The sequence below is a fragment of the Salmo trutta genome, chromosome 21 (genome assembly GCF_901001165.1).
Source record: "Salmo trutta chromosome 21, fSalTru1.1, whole genome shotgun sequence".
Lineage (NCBI taxonomy): Eukaryota > Metazoa > Chordata > Actinopteri > Salmoniformes > Salmonidae > Salmo > Salmo trutta.
This window is the reverse complement of record NC_042977.1, coordinates 6,690,208-6,711,072: the sequence shown is the minus strand read 5'-3', so window position 1 is coordinate 6,711,072 and position 20,865 is coordinate 6,690,208. Positions and strand designations below refer to the sequence as shown.

At 41.6% G+C, this 20,865-nt stretch overlaps 1 protein-coding gene across 1 annotated transcript in view; it reads left to right on the top strand.

The window, feature by feature from the left end:
• LOC115156583 (cadherin-7-like) overlaps nt 1-20,865 on the top strand; it is a 120,586-nt gene that overhangs the window by 88,802 nt on the left and 10,919 nt on the right. The window contains exons 9-10 of the mRNA XM_029704053.1: nt 7,380-7,497; nt 7,778-8,029. Coding sequence (XP_029559913.1) covers nt 7,380-7,497; nt 7,778-8,029 — 370 coding nt within the window. The remainder of the gene's footprint in view (nt 1-7,379; nt 7,498-7,777; nt 8,030-20,865) is intronic.

Here is a 20,865-nt window from a genome sequence, read left to right as displayed (position 1 = left end):
AAGGACATGTCTAAGTGACCCCAAACTTTTGAACGGTAGTTATATTTGCTACAATTTCTAAAAAACTGTTATTACTTTGTCATTATGGGGTATTGTGTGTAGATTGAGGAGGAAAACAATTAATTTAATCAATTTTAAATAAGGCTGTAAGGTAACAAAATGTGGAAAAAGTCAAGGGGTCTGAATACTTTACGAATGTACCGTACAGTTCACATATCTAGCTGCCTGTGGGACTTGCTCAGCAATAACAATCATAACAATATATCACATCTCACTCAGTGATGTAGTGGTAAAAAAACATATGTGGGTATACTCTGATCGCTGGTCGCAGTGAAAAAAATGACTTTCAATGCATTTTTCCGCTAAAGATGGGTAAATGCTTGCGCACTATAAAAAAGGTGAATAAACAACGTGTTTACCCTTCGCTACACAGCTGATCTCACTTCTCTATAATGTATTTGGACAAAAGCAGAAAATGTGTTCATTTTTCTCAAATAAAGCAAACAGAAAATAAAACAATGACATAAATAACACATCTTTCTATCAAGTAAACATTTGATATACAGGATTTATTTGATTATCCTAAAAACCCTCAAATCACCAAAAATCCAGTGCCAAATATTCACTCAATGTTAAGTAAAGAGGGATGACGTACAGTTGAAGTCAGAAGTATACGTACACTTAGGTTGGAGTCATTAAAACTCATTTTTCAACCACTCCACAAATGTATTGTTAAACAAACTATTGTTTTGGCAAGTCGGTTAGGACATCTAGTTTGTGCATGACACAATACATTTTTCCAACAATTGTTTACAGACAGATTATTTCACTTAAAATGCACTGTATCACAATTCCAGTGGGTCAGAAGTTTACATACACTAAGTTGACTGTGCCTTTAAACAGCTTGGAAAATTTCAGAAAATGATGTCATTTAGAAGCTTCTGATAGGCTAATTGACATCATTTGAGTCAATTGGTGGTGTACCAGTGGATGTATTTCAAGGCCTACCTTCAAACTCAGTGCCTCTTTGCTTGACATCATTGGGAAATCTAAAGAAATCAGCCAAGATGTCAGAAAAACAATTGTAGACCTCCACAAGTCTGGTTAATCCTTGGGAGCAATTTCCAAATGCCTGAAGGTACCACGTTCATCTGTACAAACACTAGTACGCAAGTATAAACACCATGGGACCATGCAGCTGTCATACCGCTCAGGAAGGAGACGCGTTCTGCTTCCTAGAGATCAACATACTTGGGTGCGAAAAGTGCAAATCAATCCCAGAACAACAGCAAAGGACCTTGTTCAAAGATCGTACTTTTTGGAGAAATGTCCTCTGGTCTGATGAAACAAAAATAGAACTGTTTGGCCATAATGACCATCATTATGTTTGGAGGAAAAAGGGGGAGGCTTGCAAGCCAAAGAACACGATCCCAACCGTGAAGCACGGGGTGGCATCATCATGTTGTGGGGGTGCTTTGCTGCAGGAGGGACTGGTGCACTTCACAAAATAGATGGCATCATGAGGATGGAAAATGATGTGGATATATTGAAGCAACATCTCAAGACATCAGTCAGAAAGTTAAATCTTTGTTGCAAATGGGTCTTTTAAATGGACAGTGACCCCAAGCATACTTCCAAAGTTGTGGAAAAATGGCTTAAGGACAACAAAGTCAAAGTATTGGAGTGGCCATCACAAAGCCCTGATCCTATATAAAATTTGTGGGCAGAACTGAAAAAGTGTGTGCGAGCAAGGAGGCCTACAAACCTGACTCAGTTACACCAGCTCTGTTTTTTTCACCTTTATTTAACCAGGTAAGCCAGTTGAGAACAAGTTCTCATTTACAACTGCGACCTGGCCAATCTAAAGCAAAGCAGTGCGACAAAAACAACACAGAGTTACACATGGGATAAACAACTTAAAGGCAATGCTCCCAAATACAAATTGAGTGTATGTAAACTTCTGACCCACTGGGAAAGTGATGAAATAAATAAAAGCTGAAATGAATCATTCTCTCTCCTATTATTCTGACATTTCAACTCTTTTCTCAGAATATATCAGTGATGTCGCTCTTGCTGCTGCTGATTCTCTGATCCACCTCTACGCAGGCGACACCATTCTGTATACATCTGGTCCTTCTTTGGACACTGTGCTAACAAACCTCTAAACGAGCTTCCACACCATACAACACTCCTTCCGTGGCCTCCAACTGCTTTTAAATGCTTGGTAAATGAAATACATGCTCTTCAACCGATTGCTGCCCGCACCCGCCCGCCGACTAACATCACCACTCTGGGCAGTTCTGACTTAGAATATGTGGATAACTACTAATACCTAGGTGTTTGGTTAGACTGTAAACTCTCCTTCCAAACTCACATTAAGCATCTCCAATCCAAAATTAAATCTAGAATCGGCTTCCTATTTTGCAACAAAGCCTCCTTCACTCATGCTGCCAAACATACCTTCGTAAAACTGACCATCCTACCGATCCTTGACTTCGGCAATGTCATCTACAAAATAACCTCCAACACTCTACTCAGAAAACTGGATGTAGTCTATCACAGTACCATCCATTTTGTCACCAAAGCCTCGTATACTACCCACCACTGCGACCCACAACTACATATTTGTAGCCAAACCCACTGGCTCCAGGGCATCTATAAGTCTTTGCTAGGTAAAGTCCCGCCTTATCTCAGCTTACTGGTCACCATAGCAACACCCACCCGTAGCACACGCTCCAGCAAGTATATTTCACTGGTCATCCCCAAAGCCAACACTTCTTTTGGCTGCCTTTCCTTCCAGTTCTCTGCTGCCAATGACTGGAACGAATTGCAAAAATCACTGAAGCTGGAGTCTTATATTGCCCTCTCTAACTTTAAGCATCAGCTGTCAACACAGCCAATCTGTAAATAGCACACCCAACTACCTCATCCCCATATTATTACTTACCCTCTTGCTCTTTTGCACCCCATTATCTCTACTTGCACATCGTCATCTGCACATCTATCACTCCAGTGTTAGTGCTAAATTGTAATTGTAATTATTTCGCCACTATGGTCTATTTATTGCCTTACCTCCTTACTTCATTTGCACACACTGTATACAGATTTTTCTATTGTGTTATTGACTGTACGTTTGTTTATCCCATTTGTAACTCTGTTTTTTTTTGTCGCACTGCTTTGCTTTATCTTGGCCAGGTCGCAGTTGTAAATGAGAACTTGTTCTCAACTGGCCTACCTGGTTAAATAAAGGTGAAATAAAATACAAATAAATACATTTCACATTCTTAAAATAAAGTGGTGATCCTAACTGACCTAAAACAGGGAATTCTTACTAGGATTAAATGTCAGGAATTGTGAAACTGAGTTTAAATGTATTTGACTAAGGTGTATGTAAACTTCCGACTTCAACTGTAATTCCTTAATAAATAAAACACTAAATCCATCCAGATAATCATGTAGGTTCAAACTTTAAAGCCTCGCACGGACAAGGCAGCATATTTTTGGATATATGTCAATTTATCCCAAAAATATACTGTTGTTGCTGTATTCACTCCCTGTGTGTCTGTCCCAAATGGCAACCTTTTCCTTATATAGTGCACTACTTTTAACCAGGGCCCATAGGGCTTTGGTCAAAAGTTTTGCACTATATAGGGAATAGGGTGCCATTTGGAACGCTACCCTTGTTGGCAGGTTGTTCGATTTCCAGTTTCCAGGAGATTTTCTGGCAGATTGAGTTTGTGCTGACTCTGGCTCTTCACGAGGGCAGGGCTCGGTACGGCCGGTGTTTAACCCAGCCAAAGCTAGGGGGATTAGGCCACTGCAGAGCATCGGACCGAGTGAATCTTCTTATAGCGCAACCTGATGGGCCTCCACTGATAATCATCTTTTAAACACAGCACTTTTAAATGGTGTGCGTTTTTTTGGTGTGTGTAATAATTCATAAGCCAGCCCGGGGATGGCTTTTCCACTTTAACGCTTCGTAGACTGTCCTAGATAAACAATGTGTGTGTTTGTGTCTTTCTGTGTGTGTGTGTGTGTGTGTGTGTGTGTGTGTGTGTGTGTGTGTGTGTATGTGTGTGTGTGTGTGTGTGTGTGTGTGTGTGTGTGTGTGTGTGTGTGTGTGTGTGTGGGTGCAGTATTAGTTCATTGGCTTAAACCCACACTTCCTCATGTCCATTTGGTTTGGAACTGATATTTGGACCCCCTATGATGATGTTTTTGAGAGATAATTCAAGGTAATTGTGGTTTATAATAGTATAATTCCATCACCATCCTGAACTCTGTAGTCTATTTGTTGTTCTGCAGCTGACATAGCTACAGTACGCACAACATGTATTGTGTCATATTATACAAAATATATCAGATTCTACTTACAATATTGTCACGTCCTGGCCAGTATAAGGGTTAATTGTTATTGTAGTTTGGTCAGGACGTGGCAGAGGGTATTTGTTTTATGTGGTTCAGGGTGGTGGTTTTGTAGTAAGGGCATTTGATTTAGTATTCCGGGGGTTTTTGGGCACTGTTTGAGATTCATGTATTCTATGTTTAGTCTAGGTAGTCTGTTTCTATGTTGAGCTAATTGGGGTGGACTTCCAATTGAAGGCAGCTGTGTGGTGTTGCCTTTGATTGGAAGTCCTATATTAGTTGGGTGTGTTTGTCTGTGTGTTTGTGGGAGGTTGTTCTGTGTTTAGCCTTGTGCCTTGCCAGACTGTTTGTTGATCATTCGTTCTCTTGTTTGTTATTTTTGTACGTTCATTCTGAGTTAATAAACGTCAAGATGAGCTTACACATACCTGCTGCGTTTTGGTCCTCCATTACCAACGACAACCGTGACAAATATATCAACCTGGCAAATAAATACTCATGTAACACAATTATTATTATGAGTATTGTTGAAAGGGTCTATTATCAGGTTGGTGTGAGGCTAATGCTGACTACAGGCACTTCAATGGGGATTGTGTTGGTGGTGGAACGGTCACCAAATTGTGTTGATTTTCCTTGCCAGTTTTTTAGAAAATCTTTCTCACTTCCACTATACGATGTCTCCCGAGTGCCTTCCCTCTCAAAGTATGACCTATATGACCTTCCATATTGTCATGTCAGATTTTATAGCTTGTGATGTATATGGCTCTATCTCTTGGTGATAGTTTTTTTTACTTAGTGCTGCTCCGATATGGTGTCCATATTAGGACAGCCTCAGTCTCAACAGGACTTTCAAACAATAACAAAAAATCTCAAGCAGAAATCACTGAAGCTGGAGACTTATATCTCCCTTTCTAACTTTAAGCATCAGCTGTCAGAGCAGCTTACCGATCACTGTACCTGTACAGTCGTGGTCAAAAGTTTTGAGAATGACACAAATATTAATTCCCACAAAGTTTGCTACTTCAGTGTCTTTAGATATGTTTGTCAGATGTTACTATGGAATACTATAGTATAATTACAAGCATTTCATAAGTGTCAAAGGCTTTTATTGACAATTACATGAAGTTGATGCAAAGAGTCAATATTTGCAGTGTTGACCCTTCTTTTTCAAGACCTCTGCAATCCGCCCTGGCATGCTGTCAATTAACTTGTGGGCCACATCCTGACTGATGGCAGCCCATTCTTGCATAATCAATGCTTGGAGTTTGTCAGAATTTGTGGGTTTTTGTTTGTCCACCCGCCTCTTGAGGATTGACCACAAGTTCTCAATGGGATTAAGGTCTGGGGAGTTTCCTGGCCATGGACCCAAAATATCAATGTTTTGTTCCCCGAGCCACTTAGTTATCACTTTTGCCTTATGGCAAGGTGCTCCATCATGCTGGAAAAGGCATTGTTCGTCACCAAACTGTTCCTGGATGGTTGGGAGAAGTTGCTCTCGGAGGATGTGTTGGTACCATTCTTTATTCATGGCTGTGTTCTTAGGCAAAATTGTGAGTGACCCCACTCCCTTGGCTGAGAAGCAACCCCACACATGAATGGTCTCAGGAGGCTTTACTATTGGCATGACACAGCACTGATGGTAGCGCTCACCTTGTCTTCTCCAGACAAGCTTTTTTCCAGATGCCCCGAACAATCGAAAAGGGGATTCATCAGAGAACACGACTTTACCCCAGTCCTCAGCAATACAATCCCTGTGTCTTTTGCAGAATATCAGTCTGTACCTGATGTTTTTCCTGGAGAGAAGTGGCTTCTTTGCTGCCCTTCTTGACACCAGGCCATCCTCCAAAAGTCTTTGCCTCACTCTGCGTGCAGATGCACCCACACCTGCCTGCTGCCATTCCTGAGCAAGCTCTATACTGGTGGTGCCCCGATCCCACAGCTGAATCAACTTTAGGAGACGGTCCTGGCGCTTGTTGGACTTTCTTGGGCACCTTGAAGCCTTCTTCACAACAATTGAACCACTCTCCTTGAAGTTCTTGATGATCCGATAAATGGTTGATTTAGGTGCAATCTTACTGGCAACAATATCCTTGCATGTGAAGCCCTTTTTGTGCAAATCAATGATGACGGCACGTGTTTCCTTGCAGGTAACCATGTTTGACAGAGGAAGAACAATGATTCCAAGCACCACCCTCCTTTTGAAGCTTCCAGTCTGTTATTTGAACTCCATCAGCATGACAGAGTGATCTCCAGCCTAGTCCTCGTCAGCACTCACACCTGTGTTAACGAGAGAATCACTGGCATAATATCAGCTGGTCCTTTTGTGGCAGAGCTGAAATGCAGTGGAAATGTTTTTGGGGGATTCAGTTAATTTGCATGGCAAACAGGGACTTTGCAATTAATTGCAATTCATCTGATCACTCTTCATAACATTCTGGGGTATATGCAAATTACCATCATACAAACTGAGGCAACAGACTTTGTGAAAATTAATATTTGTGTCACTCTCAAAACGTTTGGCCACGACTGTACACAGCCAATCTGTAAATAGCACACCCAACTACCTCATCCCCATATTATTTATCTTCTTGCTCTTTTGCAACCCAGTACAGTATTTCTACTTGGTCATCATCATCTTCACATCTATCACTCCAGTGTTAATGCTAAAATGTAATTGTTTCACCTCTATGGCCTATTTATTGCCTTACTTCCCTAATCTTCTACATTTGTACACACTGTACATATAATTTTCTATTGATATTGACTGTACGTTTGTTTATGTGTAACTCGGTGTTGATTTTTTTGGCGCACTGCTTCGCTTTATCTTGGCCAGGTCACAGTTGTAAATGAGAACTTGTTCTCAACTGGCCTACCTGGTTAAATAAAGGTGAAATAATTTGAATTTTAAAAAAAAACTGAGTTTGTCTTAAGATGGACACTATACTCTAGAATCAAGACAAATTCCTATGACTAAACTGAACTAAATGTGACCTTTGGTCCTCTGTCCTCTGCAGGTCATTGAGACCATCAGCGCAATTGACAGAGACGAACCTCAGAGTGGACACCGCTTCTTCTTCTCCCTGACTGCAGAGGCTGCTGGGAACCTCAACTTCACCCTGAGAGACAACAAAGGTAAAGGCAGACACATAGTCATATTTGGCCAACGAAATGTGCATATTTGGCAGCAAGACAACCTAGACGAATAAGAGAGCCCTTCATACTGAATGCCTAGTTACCAGGCAGGAGCAGCTCCACAACACCATAGTGGTTTCCTAGCCCTGATATGGATATTTTCCATTATCCAAACATTATATCAGAGCTAACTGTCATCATGATTAGTTGGAATCCACGAAGTGTTACTATCTGAACACAATTTGATCATTGTATTGCTGCTATGCCTTACTCTTCACAGACAACACCGCTTCTGTGCTGACCATGCGAGGGGGTTTCCAGCGTCACGACCAGACTATGTACCGCCTCCCCGTCTTCATCATGGATGGCGGGAGCCCTGCCCTCAGCAGCACCAACACCCTGTCCATCCGGGTGTGCGACTGCGACCCCGATGGAGCTCCCCAGTCATGTGGGAGTGAAGCCTCCATGCTCTCAGCAGGCCTCAGCACTGGGGCCCTCATCGCCATCCTGGCTTGCATCCTCACACTTCTAGGTATGAGGCAGCCATTATACCAAAAAACATCAGTGCCCCATCAGGCCTGCAAGCTGCATTTGTGTGGCACCCAGACTGACATTTCATATCTTATAACAGTACAAGAGAGTCGAAGGAGTTATTTTATCAAAGTCGCGAGATGCCAGGCGTTCACATTAACGACATTAACGACTTCACTGTAGAACATCAGGCATTTATGGAATGCCCATCTGGGGAAATAAAAGATCTGTTTTGATATTTTAATACAGGAGTCGATGAACATTGTTCATGTACCTTTTCACGTTACACTAGTTGTACCCAGTTAATCCCAAGATGTCCTTCAAACATTGGTATGTCGTACGAACACAATATCATGTAGTGTGTTGAATAAAAACGTGGGCTTTGGGAGAGGAGGACTTGTTGCCATGGTTTTGACAACACTGTGGTGCGACGTAACTTCTCTAACACCAGAACCATATGAGATGATGCACATGATGCAATTGTGATCTTGCTGTATTGTAAGCGTTCTAAACTTGAAGTTGTTAGCTCCGTATAAAGAACCTTAAAAAAGACACATGTTGCCAGGTACATGTATGATTGGACTCTCCGGCCCCTGTGGGACAGTAGCACTATAATCAGGAAATAGTCCACTTAAGGTGGTCAGATTGGCTTGTTTCTCCCCCCCCCCGAACCTCCATTGTGAATGTTGATCTTGATTGCTGTATTTGTCTGAGTTATTTGTTGATTGTTTGATGAGAGACCGTAAGCTTGATTTGTACCCATTTCTTCTCTCTGATTAGCTAATCAGTCAGTAGATTTTTGGGGCCAGAGATTGGAGTTGGGGAACACTGTCCTAGAGGATATTTCTCTCTCTGTGCCTTCCACTATGACTGACCCATGGGGTAACGTTTTAGCATTTTTTATGTATTTTTATGTATAGGTGCTCAGAGGTAGTAAATTAATCCAGATTCATGGTTTGATTGTTTCTTGCTTAGATAATTGTTAGTTTGTCACTCAAAAAAGGACATGAAAGTGGCCTGTATGACGCAAGAAAGATACTTGACTGAACTATGTACACATCAAGCTGCCTGATGAAGAGGTTGTTTAGTTTAAACACATTGTGCCAAGAGTAACTGTGTAATGAATTCAAATGATCTGCCCCAACTAGTCTATATAGGCCTACTTGTATTGTCCTTGAGTGTCCTGAAAGGCATCTGACAAATAAAATGTATTATTAATATTATTATTAGGGGTCCAAGCTCCGAAGGGACTGGAACCCTATTTTAATTGTTATGATTAATATTATTAGGGGTTCAAGCAGGGATTTTGTGAAAAAAGGAAAATTCCCATGAGACGGTAAGGCCTAGGAGGGTGCAACCTTGCATGATGGTAAAGGGCCAAAGGCCACACCCTCGAATACATTGCCATGCCAATTGGACACATGGTGTTGCTATAACAAGCAATTAAATATGCAAACTTTGAAAGGTCACGCCCATCACCCCTTGTGACCTACAATCAGAGGGAGAATCGCAATTGCATACTCCTCGCGTCCAATTTCCTCTCTCCTGGCCTCCTTCTCAAAACCCATTGGATGAGAAAGCCGAGGTCTCTCCCCTCTGACCTTCTCCTCCAATGGGCTTTGAGAAGGAGGTGAGGAGAGAGGACGCGAGGAGTATGCAATGAAGATTCTCGCATGGAATTCGGTACATACATCAAGCAATGTTATTAGAACATTCTCAGAACGTCAGAGGGATAACAGCGCAACGAAACACTTAAGAGACCTAATAGGAACATCGCAGAATGTCCTCCGGATCTCCCCTGTTTTCTGAGTTACTGCTGTTCAATTTTCATCTCAATGAATGCATGTGCATATACTTATGTTTGTCGTCTATTCACCATTTCACCAAATCAAAATCTGGGTATATTTACAGTGCATTCTGAAAGTATTCAGATCCCTTGACTTGTTTTTACGTTACAGCCTTGTTCTAAAATGGATTAAATCGTTTTTTCCCTCATCAATCTACACACAATACCCCATAATGACAAAGCCAAAACATAAATATTCAGACCCTTTACTTAGTACTTTGTTGAAGCACCTTTGGCAGCGATTATAGCATCGAGTCTTATTGGGTATGACACTACAAGCTTGGCACACCTGTATTTGGGGAGTTTACTCCCATTCTTCTCTGCAGATCCTCTCAAGCTCTGTTAGGTTGGATGGGAAGCTGCACAGCTATTTTCAGGTCTCTCCAGAGATGTTTGATCTGTTCATCTTTCAATCAATCCTGACTTGTCTCCTAGTCCCTGCCGCTAAAAAACATGGTTTCGTCAGACCTGAGAATATTGTTTCTCATCATCTGAGAGTCCTTTTAGGTGCCTTTTTGCAAACTCCAAGCAGGCTGTCATGTGCCTTTTACTTAGGAGTGGCTTCCGTCTGGCCAATCTACCATAAAATACTGATTGTTGGAGTGCTGCAGAGATGGTTGTCCTTCTGGAAAGTTCTCCCATGTCCACAGAGGAATTCTGGAGCTCTGTCAGAGTGACCATCAGGTTCTTGGTCAACTCCCTTACCAAGGCCTTTCTCCCCCGATTGTGCCGTTTGGCCGGGCAGCCAGCTCTAGGAAGAGTCTTGGTGGTTCCAAACTTCTTCCATTTTAGAATGATGGAGGCCACTGTATTCTTGGGGACATTTAATGCTGCAGACATTTTTTGGTACCATTTGCCAGATCTGTGCCTCGACACAATCCTGTCTCGGAGGTCTACGGACAATTCCTTCGACCTCATGGGTCTGAGATGCACTGTCAACTGTGGGACCTTTATATAGACAGGTGTATGCCTTTCTAAATCATGTCAAATCAATTGAATTTACCACGGGTGGACTCCAATCAAGTTGTAGAAACATCTCAAGAATGATCAATGAAACAGGATGCACCTGAATTCAATTTCGAGTCTCATAGCAAAGTTTCTGAATACTTATGTAAATAAGGTATTTTGGTTCTTTATTTTTTATAAATTAGCTAAAATTAGAGATTTTTTTTTTTGCTTCATCATTATGGAGTATTGTGTGTAGATTGATGAGAATTATTTTTTCATCCATTTTAGAATTAGGCTGTGAGGTAACAACGTTTTGAAAAGTCAAGGGGTCTGAATACTTTACGAATGCTCTGTAGGTGCCTCTCCTCCATGATGGATTTTCCACTATTTGGATTTTTGTGAAAGACACTTAAAATGCAACTTCTCCGGCACCGAATTACTGATCTGCACAAAACTTGATTAATGGCATCTATAGACCAAGTTCTCACAACACAACATTTTTAGACTTTCAAACCACATGGCCGCTACTCACCAATAAACTTTCAAGTGGGCGGGACCTGGCACATAAATGCATATAAAACAGACACAGATATTTGTATTGTAACAAAACGTCATACACATGTTTGTAACACTGTCAAGAATCATTTGCAAGCACATTTAAATCGACCACACAATGGCGCTGTAATGGGCACATATTTTAATCTCTTTCATCTGCTTGACTCAGTGTGATGAAATTTGGCATACACACTCAAGGGTGGGAGTCTAGTTAACTTCTTTGGCCACATGGTGTTGTTAGACAGGGAAAAACATTCATGTAAGCTTATTGGAAATATTGTTCCAGCTAGAGTTTTGGGAAAACATTTTTTAGAAGACATGCATCTATCGATGCTATATACCGACTTTGGTGTTGATCGGTCCAGCGGTTCTAGAAAATGTTTAAAATAGTCAACGTCATAAAAAATGGTCCAACATACATTAAAAGCATATTGCATAATCTGTTCGATTTTGAGTTCTGATATTTGGCAAGTGTGGTAATGACTACAGAAGTAGCTCATATTAAGATGATGTGTCCAATTTGTCCTGATGGTGGCACTATGGGGCCAAAGCTTGAACCCCGGCATGGATGCTTGCAGCTATATTTATTATTTTTATTAGAAAGCTATAGCTCTTAGGTGATAAGACCTATAGACACCAAACTGGGTGGGATGGTGTAAGTTGGTGGCCAAATTCATCTGGTTACACATGGTGCAACTCATGGTGGTGATATGAACGGTGGTGGTGGTAAATGGCCAAATGGTGGTAATTTAAACAACATTTGTCTTTGATCTCCTCATTTTACCTAGCGTCTCGGAATTTGGTACGTAGGTTCCTCTCTATCCAGGGAACAAATGTTCCTCTAGGACCAATGACCTCACCTCACTTGAAAATGGTGTAAATCATGCATCTCTTGAGACACCGCTACACCGATTTCCCCCGAAACGTGGTGTACTGCATCTATAGACCAAGATCTTTATATGTAACATGAATTAAGTTGATATCTTAAACAACATGGACGCTCTTAAAGGGTTGGAGCCCCCTTCTGGCTATGCATCTCAATGCTCTCCAATATGTCCTGAAGTGTGAACTTGTCCACTACGCACATATATTTAAAAGTATAAGATTGGCGTAAGAGAGAGACCAGAAAACTCGAGACCCAGACCAACACTTGACCTCTTTAGACCCAGTCCAAGAACCAGTGCATCAAGACCATGACTAGACCAATACCAGTTTAAATGGGGAAAAAACAAGATCCAGAGCTAGTCCCAGACCAACCAAAGACTAAGGTACTGTACAGTAAATTTGAGTATAGTTCAGTACTGTACAGTACAGTGCAGTAAAATAAGGCACAGTACAGTAGAGTAGAGTATAGTTCGATTCAGCACAGTATAGTACAGTACAGTATAGTTCAATACATTAGAGTAGAGCACTGTAGAGTACAGCATAGTACAGTACAATATAGTACATCTCAATACACTATTTTCTGAAGGGTACACTTGTCCACTACCCACATGGGGGTCCTCTGTAGCTCAGTTGGTAGAGCATGATGCTTGAACCCCGGGAACATCGCTGCTTGCTGCTATGTTTAGGTGTTCATCAGAGAAGCCGGTGAAACCCTATTGTTTTTCTTGGCGTTCTTCCTCCAAGGAAAATAACATGCAATTGGCATGATGGTAAAGGCTCATGGGCCACACCCTCTCATGCAATGCCATGCCAATTGGCCACATGTTGGCGCTATAACAAGTGATTGAAAATGCACATTTTGAAAGTTTGAGAGTCCTGAAATTGTATATATTGGTACCTCTAACCACAAGGAACAAATTTGCCTCAAGGATCCATAACGTCCGCCATGATGGATTTTCCCCCACTTAGAATTTGGTGAAAAACACTTAAAACGCTACTCCTCTGGCACCGAACTACCAATCTGCACAAAACTGAATATCTGGCCTCTATGGACCATGTCTTTCAATGCACCATTTTCCAGGCTAGTATGTCAAACAACATGGCCACTATTGACCAATAAACATTCACATGTGCATGGTCTGCACTTAAATGCAAATAAATCAGTCACGGATATTTGTATAGTAACAAAACTTGGTACACGTTGCAAACACTGTCAAGACTCAACATATGCAAGAACATTCATATCAACCGTATTGTGACGCCATAACGGGCACATTTTATATCTCTTGATCTGTTTGACCCAAACTGATGAAATGCTCACGGATATGAGTCCAGCTAACCTGTAAAGTATGGTAGAGTTTGGCCACATTGTGGGGCTGTTGGACATGAAAAACCATTCATGCAAGCTCATCGGCTCATATTATTGCTGCCATATTATTGCTGCCATATTGTTTCAGCTAAAGTCTTGGAAAATATGTATACCAGATTTGGTTCTAGAGAAGAAGACGTTTAAAGTAGTCAATATCATTGAAAATGGTCCAAAATACAGCAAAAGCATATGGCACCATCAGTTTGATTTTGAGTTCTGATTTGGCAAGTGTGGTAAACAGTACAGAAGTAGCTCATCCCAGGGCAATGTGTCCAATCTGTCCTGATTGTGGCACAGTGGGCACACAGCTGAACCTCGGTAACGCTGCTTGCAGCTTTAATTATTAATATTATTAACAGTTCAGTAAAGTATCTTTTTGTATTTTTGGGGATGAGCCCTGCATAGTTAAGGGGGTATTTTTTCCACTGAGATTCTCCCACGTGTTTGTCAGTCACACACTGTTGGGAGGAGCCGTGGTCCAACCAAGCTCCTCATGTATCTTGTAGATATAGTGAGTAAGTGTAGTTTGTTGATGACGTAAGCAGGTAACATGGTGAGAAATATTTCATTCTTCGCATGGTTTTCATGCTCATGCTTTCAAACTTGTCAAAACATCAGACAATGTCTATGTTCGGGCATGGTTTTCCCCATACTATTTTGTTATTTTCAGCCCTCCCTCCCTTTACTTTTGAATGTATTTATCTTCTCATTACCTTCCTAAACCTCTCTTTCGCTGTCTCTTCGTCTATCACGGGGCACTTACACCTAAGGTGTATCTCACAAGTTACCAATCAATCAACAGATTTCTTTGTGATTTTTGAGATAGAGAGAGAGGCGAGAAACAGGTAGTTTTCCAGTTACCTTAGTCTCCTGTGAAAATCAACCTTTAATTGTTCTCGACAGATGATTGAGTGAAAGGTCTCTTTCAAAGCTGCAGTCGTGTTATTGCTAAGTCCAATTATCTCTTTGCCTAATACAATCTTTGTTAGACAAAATAACTCACACATTTCCTGTTGATAGAGCTAGATATTACGGCTTCATACGGTCGGCGGATCTAGGATCGGCTTTGCCTTTTAGATCATAATGAATACGGGTGATCCTAGATCAGCACTCCTAATATGAGATGTTTTATCAATATGGGCCCTGAGTTTCTCTCTCTGAAGGTCATTATGAATGTCGAAAGGTATATAAGGCATGGATATATTACATTTTTTACGTGGTTCAGTGCTGTTTTGCGCAAGGGAAGAAAATGTTACCCATTATGTGTTACACAGCAGCAGGCTGACATTTCTCCTGTTGTTGTGGAGGATACATTGTATGGCAGCAGATGCCTTGCATCCTTGTATTTCTTAAGACCTCTCCCACGTCTTATTCAGACACCCAAAGCTTCTCTCTGCATATCTGTGGCACTTGTACTGCGTCCCAAATGGCACCCTATTCCCAATGTAGCGCCCATAGACCTCTGTACAAGAGTAGTGCACAGGGTGCCATTTTGGACGAAGACTAGGATTAGTCCATTGCTGCACAGCCTCAAACGAGACGATATTTTGGGCCAACTAAGCCGTTTCCCTTCGGGGTCCTTCCGTCATGGTCGAGGGTGAGGGGCAGATGGATACGTGGAGAGCCAGAAGAGAGAATGTGGAAACAGAAAAAGAAAACATTTTAAATAGGGAATTATTAACAATGAATGCACTTTTGACGCTTGAGTCACACTGGGAGAGAAGAGCAAGGACCCAAGCTAAGCTGTACCAAAGGCACTGAGGCAGTGTGTCGTTTCATAGTTTTGTTGTTGTTGTTCATTCAAAACATTGGTATTTGTCCTGATTTGTGCCCCTTTTAATTGCACCAAACTTAGTTTTGTTCACTAGGGCAGAACGTCACAACGTTTTGCAACGGAAAACAAAAACAAGGTTTCTTATTGGACAAGTTCAGGTAGTAACTCCCGATTCCAAATATGTTCTTACTACTTGACACAGCCCTGTTTTCTAGTCACAGTAATTTTTGACTGACATATGTCTGCACTGCTTTGAATTTATGCCCACCACACACAAAGTATTGTTATTTAACCTGGATAAGACTAAACAAAAATTAAGCACACTCATGTGGCTCAATAATTGTAATAAGGCAAGCTTGGAGGTTCTATACTTTTTTGTAATCTTGAGGCAATCTCACGAATTTTGGCAGAGCTCCTCAAACGATGACAGCAGCTGTTCCAGAGGTCTCTTGGGGCTCTGTGCAGTCACTATACTGTACCGTTGTTCGCTCTGCCTCATAATGCTGGAACAATAAATAGATAAACCATAAATAGAGAGGTCATGTAAGGTCATCTGACTCATAACAGGAGAGGCCCACAATTTGCAAAACGTATGATGTTACAAATTCGAATTTGTTCTGGCTAACTTTAGCTAGGTAGCTAACATTTTAAGGTAAGGGTTTGTGAACAAGTAGTTGCAAGTAGCTAAAAAGTAGTAAGTAGTTGAAAAGTTGCTAAAACGCTAAAGTGGTCCTTGATGAGATTTGAACACGTAACCTTTGGGTTGCTGGACGATCCCAAAATATACCTTCCCATCCACCCTGACCAACCACTCTCCTTTTGTTTTTGCCTTATGTGTCCTTCTGTCTTATGTAACTGTTCCAAACGTAACATATTATACTCATTTGAGTGTCCCTGATTTATGTTTACTATGTTACATCTTGTCTATGAGACCAGGCTGCATTACACCTCAGTGATTATTCACATCTAACATTTTTAGGCAGCCAACATATTGATGACCATAAAGTAATCTATTATTGACAGTGTCTGTGTCTCAATCTGTCCCCTTCATTCTGGCTGACATAGTCTGTAATTGTGGTGATCGGCGAATGTTGACTGGCACCCATTCAGCTGAAGTACATCGGAGGTCGCTTGACTCACTATGTCAAACACTGTATTTTTCCTTACAAGAGCCAAGTCTGCTGCATTTGACAAAGGTGATATCACTCTCTTCCCTTGTCATTTGGTACCATTCCTATTCCTCATGGCCATGGTTTGAGGGTGGAGTGGAGAAAATTGACAGTATAATGGTGGTTAATTCTTTACTGCCTAAAAAGACAGATTAAATGTAGGGTATTTACTATAATAATTGAATGCTAGCATTTATGATTGAATGATAATACCATAGCGATTGATCAATAGAAAGCCTAATGCCATGTAAATGATAATGTATTGGATAGTGGATAATTATTTAATTGTTTCAAGATTGTATGGATAGCAAAAATGTATCAGTACTGCTCAGAAGGCTTGTACTCTTCAAGATGGATTATGATGACGCAGTACATTAACATCTGAATGTGCACCAATTAATTTCAGTACAGCATGGTCAGGCAGCCAGACAACAACCCCAAGCACACATCAAAATCTACAAAGAAATGGTTAATTGGCCTCAAAATGAACATTTTGCAATGGCCATCTGAGTCTCCAGACTTGAAACCCATTGGAAACCTATGGTTTGATTTGAAAAGGGCAGTCCATAAGCACAGACAAATGATATCAAGGATCTGGAAGGATTCTGCATGGAGGACTGGTCTAAGATCCCTCCCAATCTGTTCCAAATGGTCTAAGATCCCTCCCAATGGTCTAAGATCCCTCCCAATCTGTTCCAAATGGTCTAAGACCCCTCCCAATATGTTCCCAATGGTCTAAGATCCCTCCCAATGGTCTAAGATCCCTCCCAATCTGTTCCAAATGGTCTAAGATCCCTCCCAACGTGTTCCAAATGGTCTAAGATCCCTCCCAATCTGTTCCAAATGGTCTAAGATCCCTCCCAATGGTCTAAGATCCCTCCCAACGTGTTCCAAATGGTCTAAGATCCCTCCCAATGGTCTAAGATCCCTCACAATCTGTTCCAAATGGTCTAAGATCCCTCCCAATAGTCTAAGATCCCTCACAATCTGTTCCAAATGGTCTAAGATCCCTCCCAATGGTCTAAGATCCCTCCCAATCTGTTCCAAATGGTCTAAGATCCCTCCCAACGTGTTCCAAATGGTCTAAGATCCCTCCCGATGGTCTAAGATCCCTCCCAATCTGTTCCAAATGGTCTAAGATCCCTCCCAATGGTCTAAGATCCCTCCCAATGGTCTAAGATCCCTCCCAATCTGTTCCCAATGGTTTAAGATCCCTCCAAATGGTCTAAGACCCCACCCAATCTGTTCCAAATGGTCTAAGACCCCTCCCAATCTGTTCCCAATGGTCTAAGATCCCTCCCAATGGTCTAAGATCCCTCCCAATCTGTTCCAAATGGTCTAAGATTCCTCCCAACGTGTTCCAAATGGTCTAAGATCCCTCCCAATGGTCTAAGATCCCTCCCAATCTGTTCCAAATGGTCTAAGATCCCTCCCAACGTGTTCCAAATGGTCTAAGATCCCTCCCAATGGTCTAAGATCCCTCCCAATGGTCTAAGATCCCTCCCAACGTGTTCCAAATGGTCTAAGATCTCTCCCAATCTGTTCCAAATGGTCTAAGATCCCTCCCAATGGTCTAAGATCCCTCCCAATCTGTTCCAAATGGTCTAAGATCCCTCCCAATGGTCTAAGAACCCTCCCAACGTGTTCCAAATGGTCTAAGACCCCTCCCAATCTGTTCCAAATGGTCTAAGATCCCTCCCAATGGTCTAAGATCCCTCCCAACGTGTTCCAAATGGTCTAAGATCCCTCCCAATCTGTTCCAAATGGTCTAAGATCCCTCCCAATGGTCTAAGATCCCTCACAATCTGTTCCAAATGGTCTAAGATCCCTCCCAATGGTCTAAGATCCCTCCCAATCTGTTCCAAATGGTCTAAGATCCCTCCCAACGTGTTCCAAATGGTCTAAGATCCCTCCCAATGGTCTAAGATCCCTCCCAATGGTCTAAGATCCCTCCCAACGTGTTCCAAATGGTCTAAGATCCCTCCCAATGGTCTAAGATCCCTCACAATCTGTTCCAAATGGTCTAAGATCCCTCCCAATAGTCTAAGATCCCTCACAATCTGTTCCAAATGGTCTAAGATCCCTCCCAATGGTCTAAGATCCCTCACAATCTGGTCTAAGATCCCTCCCAATGGTCTAAGATCCCTCCCAATCTGTTCCAAATGGTCTAAAATCCCTCCCAATGGTCTAAGACCCCTCCCAATCTGTTCCAAATGGTCTAAGATCCCTCCCAATGGTTTAAGATCCCTCCCAATGGTCTAAGATCCCTCCCAATCTGTTCCAAATGGTCTAAGATCCCTCCCAATGGTCTAAGACCCCTCCCAATCTGTTCCAAATGGTCTAAGATCCCTCCCAATGGTCTAAGACCCCTCCCAATCTGTTCCAAATGGTCTAAGATCCCTCCCAATGGTTTAAGATCCCTCCCAATGGTCTAAGATCCCTCCCAACGTGTTCCAAATGGTCTAAGATCCCTCCCAATCTGTTCCGAATGGTCTAAGATCCCTCCCAATAGTCTAAGATCCCTCCCAATCTGTTCCAAATGGTCTAAGATCCCTCCCAATGGTCTAAGATCCCCCCCAATCTGTTCCAAATGGTCTAAGATTTCTCCCAATGGTCTAAGATCCTTCCCAATCTGTTCCATATGGTCTAAGATCCCTCCCAACTCATAAAACACTTTAAAAAAGGCTCTGTGTCGTTATCCTCGCAAGGTGAGGTATTGAAAGGTGTTGAAACAGGGGTGTCAATAATTCTGATCCCATCCCTTTTAAGATTTTTTTATTACTTGTTTAACAAAATCTCTTTCTCTGAGAAATTGTATTTAGAATAAAATAATAAAATTTTCAAATTCTTAAGAGCGTACAATATAGCTCAGAATTTAAATTATTTATTTTATAGTCATTTTACCTCATTTTTATCAAGGGTATCAATAATTTCACACCCCACTGTAGACAGAGTAGAGGAGAGGGAGCCCAGCCACTGAATCTATCATTAAAAAATATGTCGATGAGAACGGGCCCAGTACTAAATATTCTGCTTGTATTCTCATTGATTTTGCATGATGGATTATTTTCTCAGTTCAAATATGGAAAATTGGGCATAATGTTCAATTGATCTACCGCACATCTCACCCATTCATCTTTGGCCAAAACTGCCATGTTGCTAAATCAAGGCCTTAATTGAGGCCTGTCGCGTGCAATTTGTGACACTACAGTTAAATGAGTGCACAGGGTCCTTGTGCAATGTTTATATTCATACAACAATCGTTATGTTAAGGCTTCGTTCTGCAGGTAGGTAAGGAGTCAAGCGCAGGAGAGCAGAGATGTCAATGTAGCGTTTCTTTTAATAGGCAAGTCCAAAAAAACAGTACAGGCACAATCACCAAAAAAACGCCCAAGACAAAGAGAACTCACAGTTACTCACGGAAGGAGAATAAACCAACGCTGCTTTCTATAATAAACTGAGGAAAGCCTCCACAAGCAACATGAAGATAATCCCGCACAAACCTAAGTAAATATACACACAGGAATTAAAGCAAATGAAAACCAGGTGTGCATGAACCAAAGACAAAACAAACAGAAAAAGAAAAATGGATTGGGGATGGCTAGTAGGCCGGCGACGCCGACCGCCGAGCACCGCTCGAACAAGGAGAGGAACCACCTTCGGTTGAAGTCGTGACAAGGTATTCAACTGCTGGTTCATTTTAGATATAAAAGAGTAGTATATCCAGTACAAAATAAATTGGGTATTAAGTCAATGCCAACGTTTGGCTGACGCATGCAATCCGTGACATTACAGTTGACTGAGTATGCACGGCGTCCTTGTGACACGTTCATAATCACTATATAATAACATGCATTCAACCGTCGGTTAATTTGACACGTGTTAGATTAGTACCGGTATTCAAGCACCCATGCTCACAAACACAAAGGAAGTCCTCATTCATGTCATATATTTTGTGCCAAACTTTATTATTTTCTGTTCAGCGCTTGTACAAATTCATTTATCTGTATTTACTGTGTGCAAAATGGATAGTAGAACAAAAAATTACCGAACAATACTCCTGAAGGTTTCTTTACAATGCTATATGGTATATTAGATAGTATATGATGAACGTATGGTCATGTCAGACAAGAGATACGGTCTGCCACGCTTCTAGAAAACTTCTCATGGCCTGACAACTTACACGGAGGATGATTTGTCGTTGTGTGTCCGCTTGATAAAGTTGTGAGGCTGTACCGGACATGTTTTTAGCTACTGTCTCAAAGCTGTCGTATTGATCCTGTAGGCCTCC